The sequence below is a fragment of the Rhinoraja longicauda genome, chromosome 25, assembly GCF_053455715.1.
Source record: "Rhinoraja longicauda isolate Sanriku21f chromosome 25, sRhiLon1.1, whole genome shotgun sequence".
NCBI classification, from domain to species: domain Eukaryota; kingdom Metazoa; phylum Chordata; class Chondrichthyes; order Rajiformes; family Arhynchobatidae; genus Rhinoraja; species Rhinoraja longicauda.
In genome coordinates, this window is record NC_135977.1 from 27532729 (window position 1) to 27546124 (window position 13396).

General features: G+C 42.6%; 1 protein-coding gene across 2 annotated transcripts in view; it reads right to left on the reverse strand.

The window, feature by feature from the left end:
- rbm19 (RNA binding motif protein 19) overlaps positions 1–13396 on the reverse strand; it is a 217189-nt gene that overhangs the window by 124344 nt on the left and 79449 nt on the right. For both annotated transcript variants that reach the window (XM_078421227.1, XM_078421226.1), the window contains exon 22: positions 2635–2740. In XM_078421227.1, coding sequence (XP_078277353.1) covers positions 2635–2740 — 106 coding nt within the window. The remainder of the gene's footprint in view (positions 1–2634; positions 2741–13396) is intronic.

Consider the following 13396-nt stretch of genomic DNA (forward strand, 5'->3'; position numbering starts at 1 on the left):
GTCTGTAATGATTTAAACTCTTCAATACTTCATTTTATGGTGATCTCAATAACCGCATCCATAACATGGTAATATTCCAATTTTAACGCAATTGTTTGACAGGGAAAATGTTTAGGACGATATGCTATATGTTCCCATTGGTTATTTTTGTAAGGTTGTAAATTATAATCTATTCTTTATCAGCTTATTACAGATTAAAGGCACACTGCAAATAAATATTTGGATAGGGTTAAAATGGGTTAAAGATTCATGATATATTTCACATTTAATATTTATCACAGAGGGTTTTGGTTTACTGTTGTATGAAACAGTATTTTTGTTTGGAATAGGCTCTTCCAAAAATTGGTCAAGTTAAGCTGATTGAGGCAGTTTTGACCACAGCGAATGATGCGTAATGGTTTAATCACTGCCTACTTGAAGCACTTTTGTTCAGTATACTATATGGGGACCAAAAACAAATAGAATCTGGAGATATTTTGCTCAAGCTTCAAGCTGGCTTTGACAGCAATGTAATCAAACTCTCCAGATCTTCGCAGAGTACCTCATCAAATTAAAACTAGGATCTGCTTCAAATCCACTGCAAACATTTCAAAATATTAAGAACAACCTGAAATTAACTTAGATGTTCATTACAAGTTCATCTAGAAAGGATGCTTACCTTAAAACAAACCCAAACCTATATGTTATATAACAATAGAGATTTAAATTGAGTAACTAGCAGGGACAGCTCTTCGGCATTCGTTTTGTGAGGATATTCTCGACAATCATGCACTGATGCACAAATGCAGAAGAATTACACTTGCTAACTGTTCTTTACCATCATTTTCCTAACTGTGCATGGACTCCTCAAGTTGCTGCAATTCTCTAGTATTTGCAGACTAGCAAATCTGCCTGAAATGTTAGACCTGACGCAGAAATAATCTCTCTATTCATGTATCTGTAGATGGACTAATTGAAGGAACAGAAATTTAGACATTAATTTGTTTTCATTTATTGTTTATAGATTTATAATTGTTAAACTTGCTGTATTATGAAGTGTTTGTAAATTCTAGCTTTAATTTTAGTTTTTTAGATTAGAGATAGCATGGGAACAGGCCCTTTGGCCCACCAAATACTCGCCGACTAGTGATTAAATTGTCACACCAGAGACAATTTACAATTTTTACTAAAGCTAAATCGACCTACAAAACTGTACGTCTTTGAAATTTGTTTTCACTTTTTAATTCAATTTAGTTATTTGTTTAATAGATTTTTATTATTTCATAAGAGCCACATAAATTGGGGGGCTCAGTTGAAATTTCAGTACTTTGTTTGACAAGAGGGGCTGTTGAACATTTTCCATGCTTTATCTAAAGTCAATCAAACGTCTCACATCTTTCCTGTAATGTGGTGACCAGAACTGCAAACACTCCAAATAATACTCCAAATATGGCCCAACTAAAGTTTGATACAAGTGCAAAATAACATACCGACTACTATAGTCAATGAAGGCAAGTGTGCCATATACCTTTTTTTAAACCATCCTATCTACTTGTGTTACCAGTTTCTGGGAGCTATGGATTTGCACGCCCAAATCTCTCTGTGTTTCAATGCTGTTAAGGGTTCTGCCATTTACTGTACGCTTTCTTATTACATTTGACTATATGCGACACCTTTCACTTGTCCATATTAAACTCCGTCGGCCATTTACCTGTCCATATTTCAAACTGATTTACATCCTGTGTTATCCTTAGACAACCTTCTTCACTATCCATTACTCGGCCAATTTCCGTGTAGTCTGAAAACATACAGCCTACCTACATTTATATATGAGCCCCGACCATGTGGAACACCATGGGTCACCGACATCAGGTCAAAATATCACCCCTCCACAACTATCCGCTGTCTTCTACAACCAACCTACTTTTGAACCCAATTGTTTATGAATCCAATTATAGCGGTTTAAACGTTTTAGCTTTAAATTATTTTATTAATTATTTGAATCTTTTTGGGTCATTTTTAAATGTTTTTGATCAACAATGGCATTTGAAAACAGTGAAAAGACCATTTGCAGCAGCAAGATGTTAAAAACCACCAGGGTGGGGCTCAGGATGGGGGTGTAGTCTGATTCCAAGGCGATGCTATTGGCTCACTCCAAACAAACCACAATCGCAAGTGGCACGTTTGGTTCTAGGAACAATGTAAGGGATGAACAATGCAGTGGGTTAGATCGAGCAACATCCAGTCCATAGACACAAAAACTGGAGTAACTCAGCAGGACAGGCAGCATCTCTGGAGAGAGGAATGGGTGATGTTTCGGGTCGAGATCCTTCTTCAGATTGAAGAAGGGACTTGACCCGAAACATCATCCATTCCTTCTCTCCAGAGATGCTGCCTGTCCTTCTGAGTTACTCCAGCTTTTTGTGTCTATCTTTGGTTTAAACCAGCATCTGCAGTTTGTCCTTGTATACTGGATTCATTACACATCCAGCCCGTTGAAGTGGCAGGGATAAGCATTTGACAGAGGCAGCTGCGTATTCTAAGTCCTGAAGGAAGACTTATTTATTCCCTAGTCACAAAAGTAAGCACAGAGTGATTAAATCATTTTGTTTAGAAGATTTGTACCTAACTAGATTATCTTGCTGAATAATGTACCTTTGCTTCTTGTTTAGTGAGAAACTCAACAAATCCAAAGCCCCTGTGTGTGCCAGTTCCTCCCATTTTCTTAGGCAATCGGACACTCTTTATTTCTCCAAAAGTACTGAAACAGAAGAAAAACATATTGACAAATTCAGAACATTTTTATACTGTGTATCCAAAACAACTACTATAGCTAAATGTTATGAACAGATTTGGCATTTCTGAATTCTAGGCAATGAAATGACAAATTTTAGTGTGCTTCACTTGAGAAACAGCACACATGTTGATTTGGTGGCAATGTAAAACATTAAAAAGTTTAGACTGTTTTAATGGTTCATAACGTTGCCAAATATTTACATAAACAAACATCACTTGTATTTAACTTCTATTCGATAAGGAAAATTCCAGACTTGCTTGAGAAACTGATGGAAACATCAATAAATTAACCTTAATTGACTCCGTAACTGAAGTAGTTTTTTTATAAAAGTAAAACGTAAAGGCTATTATTGTTGTGTTTCTGTACACCTCCCCAATATTGGCTTAAAAACGTTCTTTTTCTAGCTGTAACATCTATCAACTTTATTTAATCTCCTACACTTTACAATTTAAAATAGTTCATAGCCGTTGAGTACAATGCACAGGTGAAAAACCTTGCTGTTCGCTCATAGTGAAGATCCTAAAAAATATTTTCAATCACCAGCATTTTTGACAAAAAGTCTCTTGTTGGCGAAAAAAAGAGATAGGGACAGGTATGAAATATTGCAAAAAATAGTCAGCGATTTAAGACGAAAGATGGAAAGATCTTTTTAAAAGGGATGAAAAGCAAACGGCGATTTTAATTTAAAGGCTCAAAACTTCAGTCACAATGCAAGTGCAATGCACGAGGAACATATGCTAGTTTGACCCTGACACAGCACATATCTGAAATCGGTGCTCAAAACTCATTAGTATGATTGCAGCAGTGCCAATCACACTCCTTAGTATATTCACAGAACCCTGCATCGACATAGAAGGACAATCAAAAGCACCCACTGACCAGGTACTAAATATTTAACACAAGCGAACAGTGAAAAATCATTTTGTATTGGTATTGAGTATATATATTTATTTTTGGTACTTTGATTTGGCTGCAGCATGTTTTCATGATTTGCACCAAGATGCTCAAGAACAAAGGGACAGTAACTGAAAAGTGGCAGAGATTAAAGCCAGGTCAGCTTTAAATGATCATTCCTAAATATCCTTGAAAGGGTGCCGAGGATCCCCAGCTGACCTACTGCAATATTTGTACTTAAGGAAATCCCATATTGCTATTAGATAACTAACTTTAGAATTGTGACCCAGCAACAATAAAAGTTTAGCTTGTAAACTATATTGGAGGATACAGGGAAGCTGTCCCGTTGTTCCCCCTGAGCTTCAAAGGTGCTTTTATTTGCAAAATGCAAACGCACAGTGTTTTTTTTTCTGATGAACAGTCCACTACAATATTACTATACCTAAGCATATGCTTTAGCGCCATTTTCAAAGTCCAGTCCACACTCTAATTGTTACAAGTGTTACCCGTTTCAAGCAAGCCCCAGACTGTCGCGTTCCTTCACCCACTGCCTTCCTTGGATGTCTGGATCAAACAGTGAACTAACGTCCCTCTCCTCACCCGCCCACCTTTATTCCCTGGTGGTGCCTCCCACAGCTAACCTCAAGGGTGTGGTAGGTCAGACCCCAGTTCCCTCTGATGGTCACAAAAAGCTGGAGTAAATCAGTGGGACAGGCAGCATCTCTGGAGAGAAGGAATGGGTGAGGTTTCGGGTTGAGACTCTGCTTCAGACCAGTTCCCTCTCCTCTCCTACAGGCCTTGCTTGTTGCCCACTGTGTCTGTTGTCTTCACAGGTTCCATCCTCCTGGTCTCTGGGGCTGGCTCGGCAGACTCCCCCTTCCAGGCAGCGGTTTGCCGGGTCTTATGAGCAGGGGACCGTCTCGGCAGCTACTCCCTGCATGCCATGATCTGTCGGGTAGTATTCGGCCATGGTGGACTGGCTTGGCGGCTTTCCCCGTAGGCTGCGGCCATTCAATAGCTTCAAGCTATGGGCAGTTGTACATAATACTCCACCCCTCCCAATGGGTGTTAAGGAAGTCTTGAAGCACTGCAAATTATTTTATAGATTGTACCCACTGCAGTTACCTTATATTGCTGGACACCAATGAATGTTCAAATGGAGAAGGATATACATCAAGTAGTTTGCAGGATTCTGAATGCAGTGTTTGGAGCTGCGGTCACCTAGTTAATAAAATAACTTCCTTCACATCGTCAGGTGGTGTCTTGTGGACGTGGAAGGTCTTTGCTCAACGTAGAACTGAAATCACTGCTGAATAATATGCAAGATTTCTTCAATCTGGGCATCTTTGCTGCTCAGTACTCAAGATAGGGTCAAGTTTACTTAATGTGCTGACAACTACGGAGAGTTTACAAATGTAGGGGTGGGATGCAATGGTGTCACACAACATCAATCACTCTATCACATGAAATCAACTGGGCTAGGGTCTCCATTGGAGCATACCAGCTCGATTCTGAGGCACTTCACCAATTATGAATCTCAGTTAGAACTCCCTTTGAAAATCTTAAGTCTTCAGGCACATTATTCCTGTCAGGTTGATGAAGGATTGCTGTACCAAGGAGAGTTTTGGTAATTGACCCTCAGATCCAGAGCTGTTCTTCTCCATCTCTTTTAACCCTCTCTGGCAAGGGGAGCTCATCTCTGGGCACTGACGTCCCTGTCCTGATCATGTTAGAGGTTGAGTTGGGTAAAGACAAACTTCCATTGCATATCAACTGTCACCAGAGTTCTCAGCAAAAATGTCCACCAATTCTGTAAGGTATGCTCCACAACTTGAAATCATTTCCAAATTTGGATGTAGCAGTCCTGGTAAATGTTGAGTACAGGAAAAAGATCAATTTTAATGGAATGCTGGGGTCAGAAAACAATTCAAAAACATCTCAGTTGGTAATCTATTTCCTTATTAGTGGCACTAGTAAAGTCACTGTGGATGAGGTGAAATTAACAATATACTTTTTAAAATTAGAATTACTGAGTTGCCATATTGTGATTTGTTATCTATCAATGTTATAATTCTTTCAATGCTTTCCCGAGCATTTTACAAAAAACTTTTTGCCATCTCTAACTCAATATTCTTGCCGAAGCAGTAACGATTGGGACAAATACTTTAAAAATGTAACCTACTGAAACTTAATTTGTGTATAATGATATTCCATCCCAAGAAAAGCTAGTCAATACAGTTTTACGCCATTACTAAAGATCACATTTAATGCACTAACTCTCAATGCATTTTTTAGTTAACAGCTAACACCTTCAAAATGGCGGCACTGCCCTAGCAGCTGCCGCTCACCTGCGGTCCATTTGTCTTTGTGTTTTTGTTGGTTTTTTTGGTCTTAATTGTAGTTGTGATGTGGTGTTTTTGTGTTTGTGTACTATGTGTGTATGTGGGGGGGAGGGGGAAACTGTAACACTATAAATATGTGTCCCTTCAGAACGGAGACCCGACCTTTGTTTTCTGGGCCGTGTCTCCGTTCCTGCTGCGGCCTACCATCGGCCCAACTCCTGGAGCTGTCGGCCTCCAGGGCTCTGGTTCGCAGAGCCCGCGGATCGGACTTACCACCACCGGAGCCGGCCGTCTTCGGAGGCTGCGGGAGCAGCTGCGACTCGCCTTAGGCTCGGGCCGCGTGGATGCCGACATCGGGAGCTCCGGCAGCGGCAGCGTGTTCGCCCGCCCCGGATCGCGGGGCTTGGGGCGCGGACATTTCACCGTCCGGCGCGGCCTAAGATGGCCGCGGGATATTTCTCTGCTGGGCGGGGGTTTCAATGTCGGGAGCCACGACTGCCCCGACGTGCAACAACAGCGGCAGCGACAGCGACAGCGTGTTCGCCCGCCCCGGATCGGACTTATCATCGGCGGAGTCGGCCGTCTTCGGAGGCTGCGGGAGTGGCTGCGACGCGACGCGCCTTGGGCTTGGCCCGCTGTGGACCGTCCGGTGCGGCCTGCAACCACAACAACCTGACTGCGGGCGAGGCACAGCGGGAGAAGGGAAAGACATTGTGGCCTTCCATCACAGTGAGGAGAGAGAGGACTGGAGGAGACTCACTGTGATGGATGTTTCTTTGATGGATGTTTCTTTTTTGTGTGTTTTTTTTGGGGTTGGGTGGTTTGAGTGCCTGTTTGATGTTTTTATTGTTGGACTGTGTTTTTGGGGGTTTTAGGGTGTGTGATTTGAATGCCTATTTAATGCTTCTATTGTTGGACTGTGTTTTGGGGGGTTTTTGGGGTTGGGTAATTTGGGTGCCTGTTTAGTGCTTTTATTGTTGGACTGTGGGTGATTGAATTAACATTTTGTTCAAGATGGCCGCGCCGTTGTGTTTGGCTGCCTGCCACTGTATGTTTCTTTTTTTTTCCTAGTCAGATGTGCAGCACTTTGGTCAACGTGGGTTGTTTTTAAATGTGCTATACAAATAAATTGACTTGACTTGACTTGACCCATCTTTAAAACAACTATGCATGGTTTCAAGGAAAGGATAAAGTAATTGATTCTGCACTGATAGAGAAAGGCAACATTCAAGAACTTTGGCAGACCAGTTAAATTAACTCAGATCAAAAGTCGAACAGAACATTGCCTGCTTAAGGAAACTTCTGACAGATGATTTGATCAGGTTTAAGTTTGTTATTGGCATGTGTTCTGAAGTAGTGAAAAACCTTTTTGCATACTATCCAATCAGATCAGATAATATATAAAAATATATAATCCTTTCCGTTAAAAATATATTACACAGAACCTTAACAAATGATTTAAAATTCAATAGAAAATAGCAATCTACAAATAAACAAAGTATAGAATTTATTGGGTCTACCCAAAACAAACACCTGGCAAATTACCCAAAATAAGAAAGGAACACTAGAGTGATTATTCATAAAATAAGGACCTCCTCAATTATACCTTTTCTGATTTTTAACAGCCATAGTCTCATGCCCATGTACAATATACTTTCATTTTAATTACATTTAAGTTTTTCATACTTAACAATTCAACATTGACGTACAGGTATACAATACAATACAATACAATACAATATATCTTTATTGTCATTGTACCCAGGGGTACAACGAGATTGGGAATGCGCCTCCCATACGATGCAATAATTTAGGTAATTTAGACAGCAGCAACCCAACGAAACGAACAGTTGTAACAGTTTTGGACAGGGTAAAGTGCAAGTTGATCTATGCGTTGTGGCCATCCGGCTCAGCAGGACCGGTTCATAGCAGCTATGGCCCTGGGGATGAAGCTGTTCCTGAGTCTGGAGGTGCGGGCATAGAAGGCCTTGTATCGTCTGCCCGATGGAAGGAGTTCGAACAGACTGTTGCAGGGGTGTGAAGAGTCTTTGTGGATGCTGGTGGCTTTCCTGAGGCATCGTGCATTGTAGATGCCCTCCAAGTCTGGTAGCTGTGTTCCGATGGCCCTCTGAGCTCTATGGACTACCCGCTGTAGAGCTTTCCTTTCTGCCTCCGTGCAGCTGAGGTACCACACAGGGATTCCATGCGTTAGGATGCTCTCTATGGTGCAGCGGTAGAAGGTCGTCAGCAGCTGTTGGGGTAGACCAGACTTTTTCAGTGTTCTTAAGTAGAACAGTCTTTGTTGTGCCTTCTTGACCAGCGCAGCAGTGTTATTGGACCATGTTAGGTCCTCCGAAATGTGAGTGCCCAGAAACTTGAAGCTGGACACTCTCTCCACACTGACCCCATTGATAGAGATCGGGGCATATTCCCCGTTATGTGACCTACGGAAGTTGATGATCAGCTCCTTGGTCTTGGTGGTATTTAGGGACAGGTTGTTATCCGAGCACCAGTCCGCCAGGTTCTGCACCTCCGCTCTATAGTTTGTTTCATCCCCGTTGGTGATCAGCCCGATCACCGTTGTGTCATCTGCAAACTTGACAATGGTGTTGGTGTCGAATGCAGGAACACAGTCGTGTGTGAAGAGGGAGTAGAGCATGGGGCTCAGAACACAGCCCTGTGGTGTGCCGGTACTCAGGGTGATAGTGGAGGACAGGTGCGGGCCCATTCTCACTGCCTGCGGTCGTTCCAGCAGGAAGTCCAGGATCCAGTCACATAATGACGAGCTAAGGCCTAGCTGGTGGAGTTTGGTGATGAGCTTGGTGGGGATGACCGTGTTGAAGGCGGAGCTATAGTCTATGAATAGCATCCTCACGTACGTGCCCTGTCTCTCTAGGTGAGTCAGGACAGTGTGAAGAGCCAGAGAGATGGCGTCCTCTGTAGATCTATTTGCCCTGTATGCAAATTGATGTGGGTCCAGTGAGTCAGGGATGCTGGATTTGATGTGTGAGAGGACCAGCCTCTCAAAGCACTTCATGACAATCGGCGTTAGGGCAACCGGGCGGTAGTCGTTCAGGTTGGAGATCTTTGCTTTTTTCGGCACCGGAACTATGATAGCCGACTTCAGGCACTTGGGGACCGTAGCCAGAGATAATGACAGGTTAAAGATCCTGGTGAATACCTCAGCCAGCTGTTCAGCACAGTCCTTCAGTACCCTTCCTTGAACACCATCCGGTCCTGCAGCCTTGCGTGGGTTGACCCTTTGCAGAGCGCGTTGTACCTCCTGTGTGCTCAGTTGCAAGACCTGTCCCACCGCCTCGGCTGGGGTTCTTTCACTCAAGGTGGTTTTGCCAGTTTCAAAGCGGGCAAAGAAGGTGTTAAGCTCGTTGGTCAATGCCATATCGCTGTGGGGGCAGGCAGGGCTGCTCTTGTAGCCAGTGATGTCCCTGACACCCTGCCACATGCTTCTGGTGTCCGTGGTGTTGAAGTGGTCTTCCACCCGTTGCCTATGGGTGTCTTTGGCCCTTTTAATACCTTTGCTTAGGTGTGATCTGGCAACACTGTATGCTGAAGTGTCACCAGATTTAAAGGCATTGTTGCGTGCCCTCAGCAGGTTCTGTACCTCCTTGTTCATCCAGGGTTTCCGGTTTGGGAACATCTTTATCACCTTGTCCTCCGTGACATTCTCCACACAGCAGTTGATGTAGGAGAGCACAGTGGATGCATATTCCTCCAAGTCTACCTCTATCTCTGAACCGTAGGTTGCCTGTTGTGCAAACAGGTCCCAGTCGGTGCGATCAAAGCAGTCCTGGAGTTGTAGGGTGGCATTCTCGGGCCATATTTTGACCGTCTTTATTGTGGGTTTGGTCTTGCGGATGAGGGGTTTGTATGCGGGCAGTAGAAACAGTGAGAGGTGATCGGATTGTCCCAGGGGTGGGCAGGGGAGAGCTCTGTAGGCGTCCTTTACATTGGTGTACACCTTGTAGGTTAATTGGCTGGGTAAATGTAAAAATTGTCCCTAGTGGGTGTAGGATAGTGTTAATGTACGGGGATCGCTGGGCGGCACGGACTTGGAGGGCCGAAAAGGCCTGTTTCCGGCTGTATATATATGATATGATATGATATGATATTGCACTCTGCACATTAGACCAAAATGAAGCAATAGCCTAGAATTTGCAGTAAATATCATCATAATAAGCAACAGAGAAACTGAAACTACATTCAATGCTAACCAAGTGCACCCAGCATGATCAGGCATTTATCTTCAGCATTTCTTGAAACACTACAGTGTGCAAATTTGGGATTATGGAAACCACAAATGAATCTGCACGTTCTCTTTCAAAATTCTGCCTATGAAGTATTCAAGGAGGGAAATCTAAGTTAAGCAAAAATGTTCTGCATAAGCTATCATGACTGCTCCAGCACCTTGAACAATCATTCAAAAATAAGCAGAATGTCCCAAACTGTGCAACATCTGTGTAATGACAGAACCGATTTATTAGATCTAATAGGAGATGCGAGAAGGGTGGCTGAAGCGGAGGTTAAAGGAGACATCAAAACAGCTGCAAAACAGATGCAACACAGTAAATCCACTTTGTTCTGTAGCCTTTTCGTGACCTTTAATACAATGAAAATTCAAATGTTAGGCTTCAAGAGATGCTTGCCATTATGAAATTGGCACTGCTAGACTGAAGGAACAAAGCATTAGTCATGTAGCTTTAAGACAAATCCACCATCAGCCACAGGGATCACAAGTGTAAGCACAAAAGAGAAAGCACGACAACGAATCTGAAATGTGGACTAGTACTTTAAAATCAGAATTGCAGAAAAAAAGTCATTATTTAAGACCCTTAACTCTTCCGTTTAATTGTAAACAGTTAATCGCATTGAATGAAATTGATATGTTAAATGTAGATCAAAATATAGACGTCTGTACATGCCATATTAACAAGCGTTAGAATTTAAAGGTTGCTTTCCACTCAACATTTGTTAAAACATTTTTTAAAAGTCTTTTATTGAGTGAATTTAGAATATCCACTTCCTATCTAATACAATATTAATATATTGACAGACAAAGGGGGGGGGGGGGGGGTGTCCATTATTGCCAATTGTCCACTGTAACAGAGTGAGGTATTATCATTGTATAAGCATTCTCGTCAGTGTTACCATCTCACAGAGAAGGAAATGGCTTTGAACTGAGCCCGAAGCCAAACACTTCCCCAGTCCGAGTGAGGCTCGGTCCATTGCCTGTGTAGTATTTTATATCAGACACTGGGGAACTGACGGGCGCAGTGAATGTCAACGAGTTGCAAGGGATATCCAGTAATGGAAAGTACCCCCCCACCTCGACCTGAGCCCAGTCCCAGATCGCTTGAGTCGGAATCAGCTCTTTCCTGAGAGAAGAGGGTAGTTCTGAGAAGAGCTATTGGATTCAGGTCTGTACAAGGTGTGTTTTTTTAATTACTTTTTGGCTCCTACTTTCTTAGTTTCACTGCTTTCACTGATTTCGGCTTCGCCTGGGCTTCTATCAACTTATTGGCCATTTTCACCTTTTTGACTGCGGCTGGGGAGACAACACGGGCCTGGGGCGGGCAGTCAGGGCTGCGAGTGGCAGAGGAGTCAGTGCGAGCCTGGCGTGGCGTGGGCAGCCGGAGTTATAAGTGGCAGGGTTGGCAGTGCAAGCGGAGGGTGGTGTTGGGAGCCGTAGGTAGGTCCGCTTGTTATAATCGAAATCCGTAATAAATGGCAATAATCTGTAAGAACCTTGTTATAATCATTTCAGTAGCACTTGAACAAATTTTCACACAATTTCAAGGGATTGGGGATCAACCATGCAACAACCCCCCCCAATCTTACGATAGGTTCAAAATGTAACACCAAGCCTTCAGAAGATTGGTCTTCAGAGCGGCAATATTAAGTTCAATATTGACAAAAAAGGTTGCATTAACATTCTTTTTCATGTCAAATATGCAACAGCATCACTTACCACAACAGCATCATCAGTTGAATAGTGCAATAGGGTTGCACAATTGATCATCATTTGGAATGAAAAATTCCAATGGCATTGTAGTTTTTACATTGAATGATATACAATGGAGCCCTGTGTAACGGCAGTTCGGGTTAACTGAAATCCACCCTCACAGAATTCAAAATTCACAGACAAAATTATTGAGATACAGAATAAAAATGTGCTCTCATAGTGAGCAAATGTAAATAAACATAAAATACAAAATAAATTGTCAATTTTTACAAAGAGGGATTGCGTGGCAGAAAATCATGATGCGAGTGATTTTCTAAATAAATAGAGCAGGGTGATTTTGAAACTTACCGCCAAAGGGGAAAAAAACAGATGGTATGAATGCAAAGTGGGTTACATGGAGTATGAAGTCAAGTACTGTTTCACAGGAAGTGCTTTGGAGCATTATATACACAAAAATATGAAAGAGACAGGTGCATTCCTGTTCTTTGATATTGCTCACCATAGGATACAAGCAATGGACGAGGTACAGAAATGCCAGACCAAGACTCAAATCTGGACTTTAAAATGTTTTAATAAGGTTCGATTAGGTTCACGAACAGTGCATTACAATACCATAAACAAACACCTTTCTGTAAGAACATTTATTGTCATTTATATAGCATTTTCAACACAGGAAAAAGTTTGAAGACAGACATAATATGACATTGAGCCATAAAGAGAGATATTAGTGGAAATAACCAAATTAGGGTCAAAGAAGGGGATTTTCCAGGAGAAAGAGTTTGAGGGATTTAGAGAGGCTACCCAAGAATTTAGGGTATTGGCAGTGAGTAAGCCAGACCCATGTTTTACGGCCTTTTTTCCACTTTCATTTGAAGTCTTCCAAAATCTCGCATGCCACAAGTATCATCTACCAATCGGACACCAGTCGCATCTTTTCGTCTCCTCCTTTTCACTTTCCACAGGGCCCACTCCCTCTGCAACTCCTTGGTTCACTCATCCCCTCCCAGTCAACCACCCCCTCCATTGGTATTTTCCCCTGCAACCACAGGAGATGTAACACCTGTCCCTACATCTCCATCTCTCCAGGACTTGCTGAGTTACTCCAGCATTTTGTGTCTACCTTCTTCTTCACCTCCATCCAAGGAGACAGAGGTTAACATACACTTGTTCAAACTTTGTCTACTGCATTTGCTGCTCCTGATGTAGTTTCCGTTTTGTAAGTGAGACCCGCGTAGACAAGGCAACCATTTTGCCGAACGTGTGCGCTCTGTACAACTCTCTGGGTGAAAAGGTTTCTTCTTACCTCGGTTTTAAATAGCCTCCTCTTTATTCTTAGACTGTGGCCCCTGGTTCTGGACTCCCCCAACATTGGGAACATTTTTCCTGCAGCTAGTTTGTTCAGTC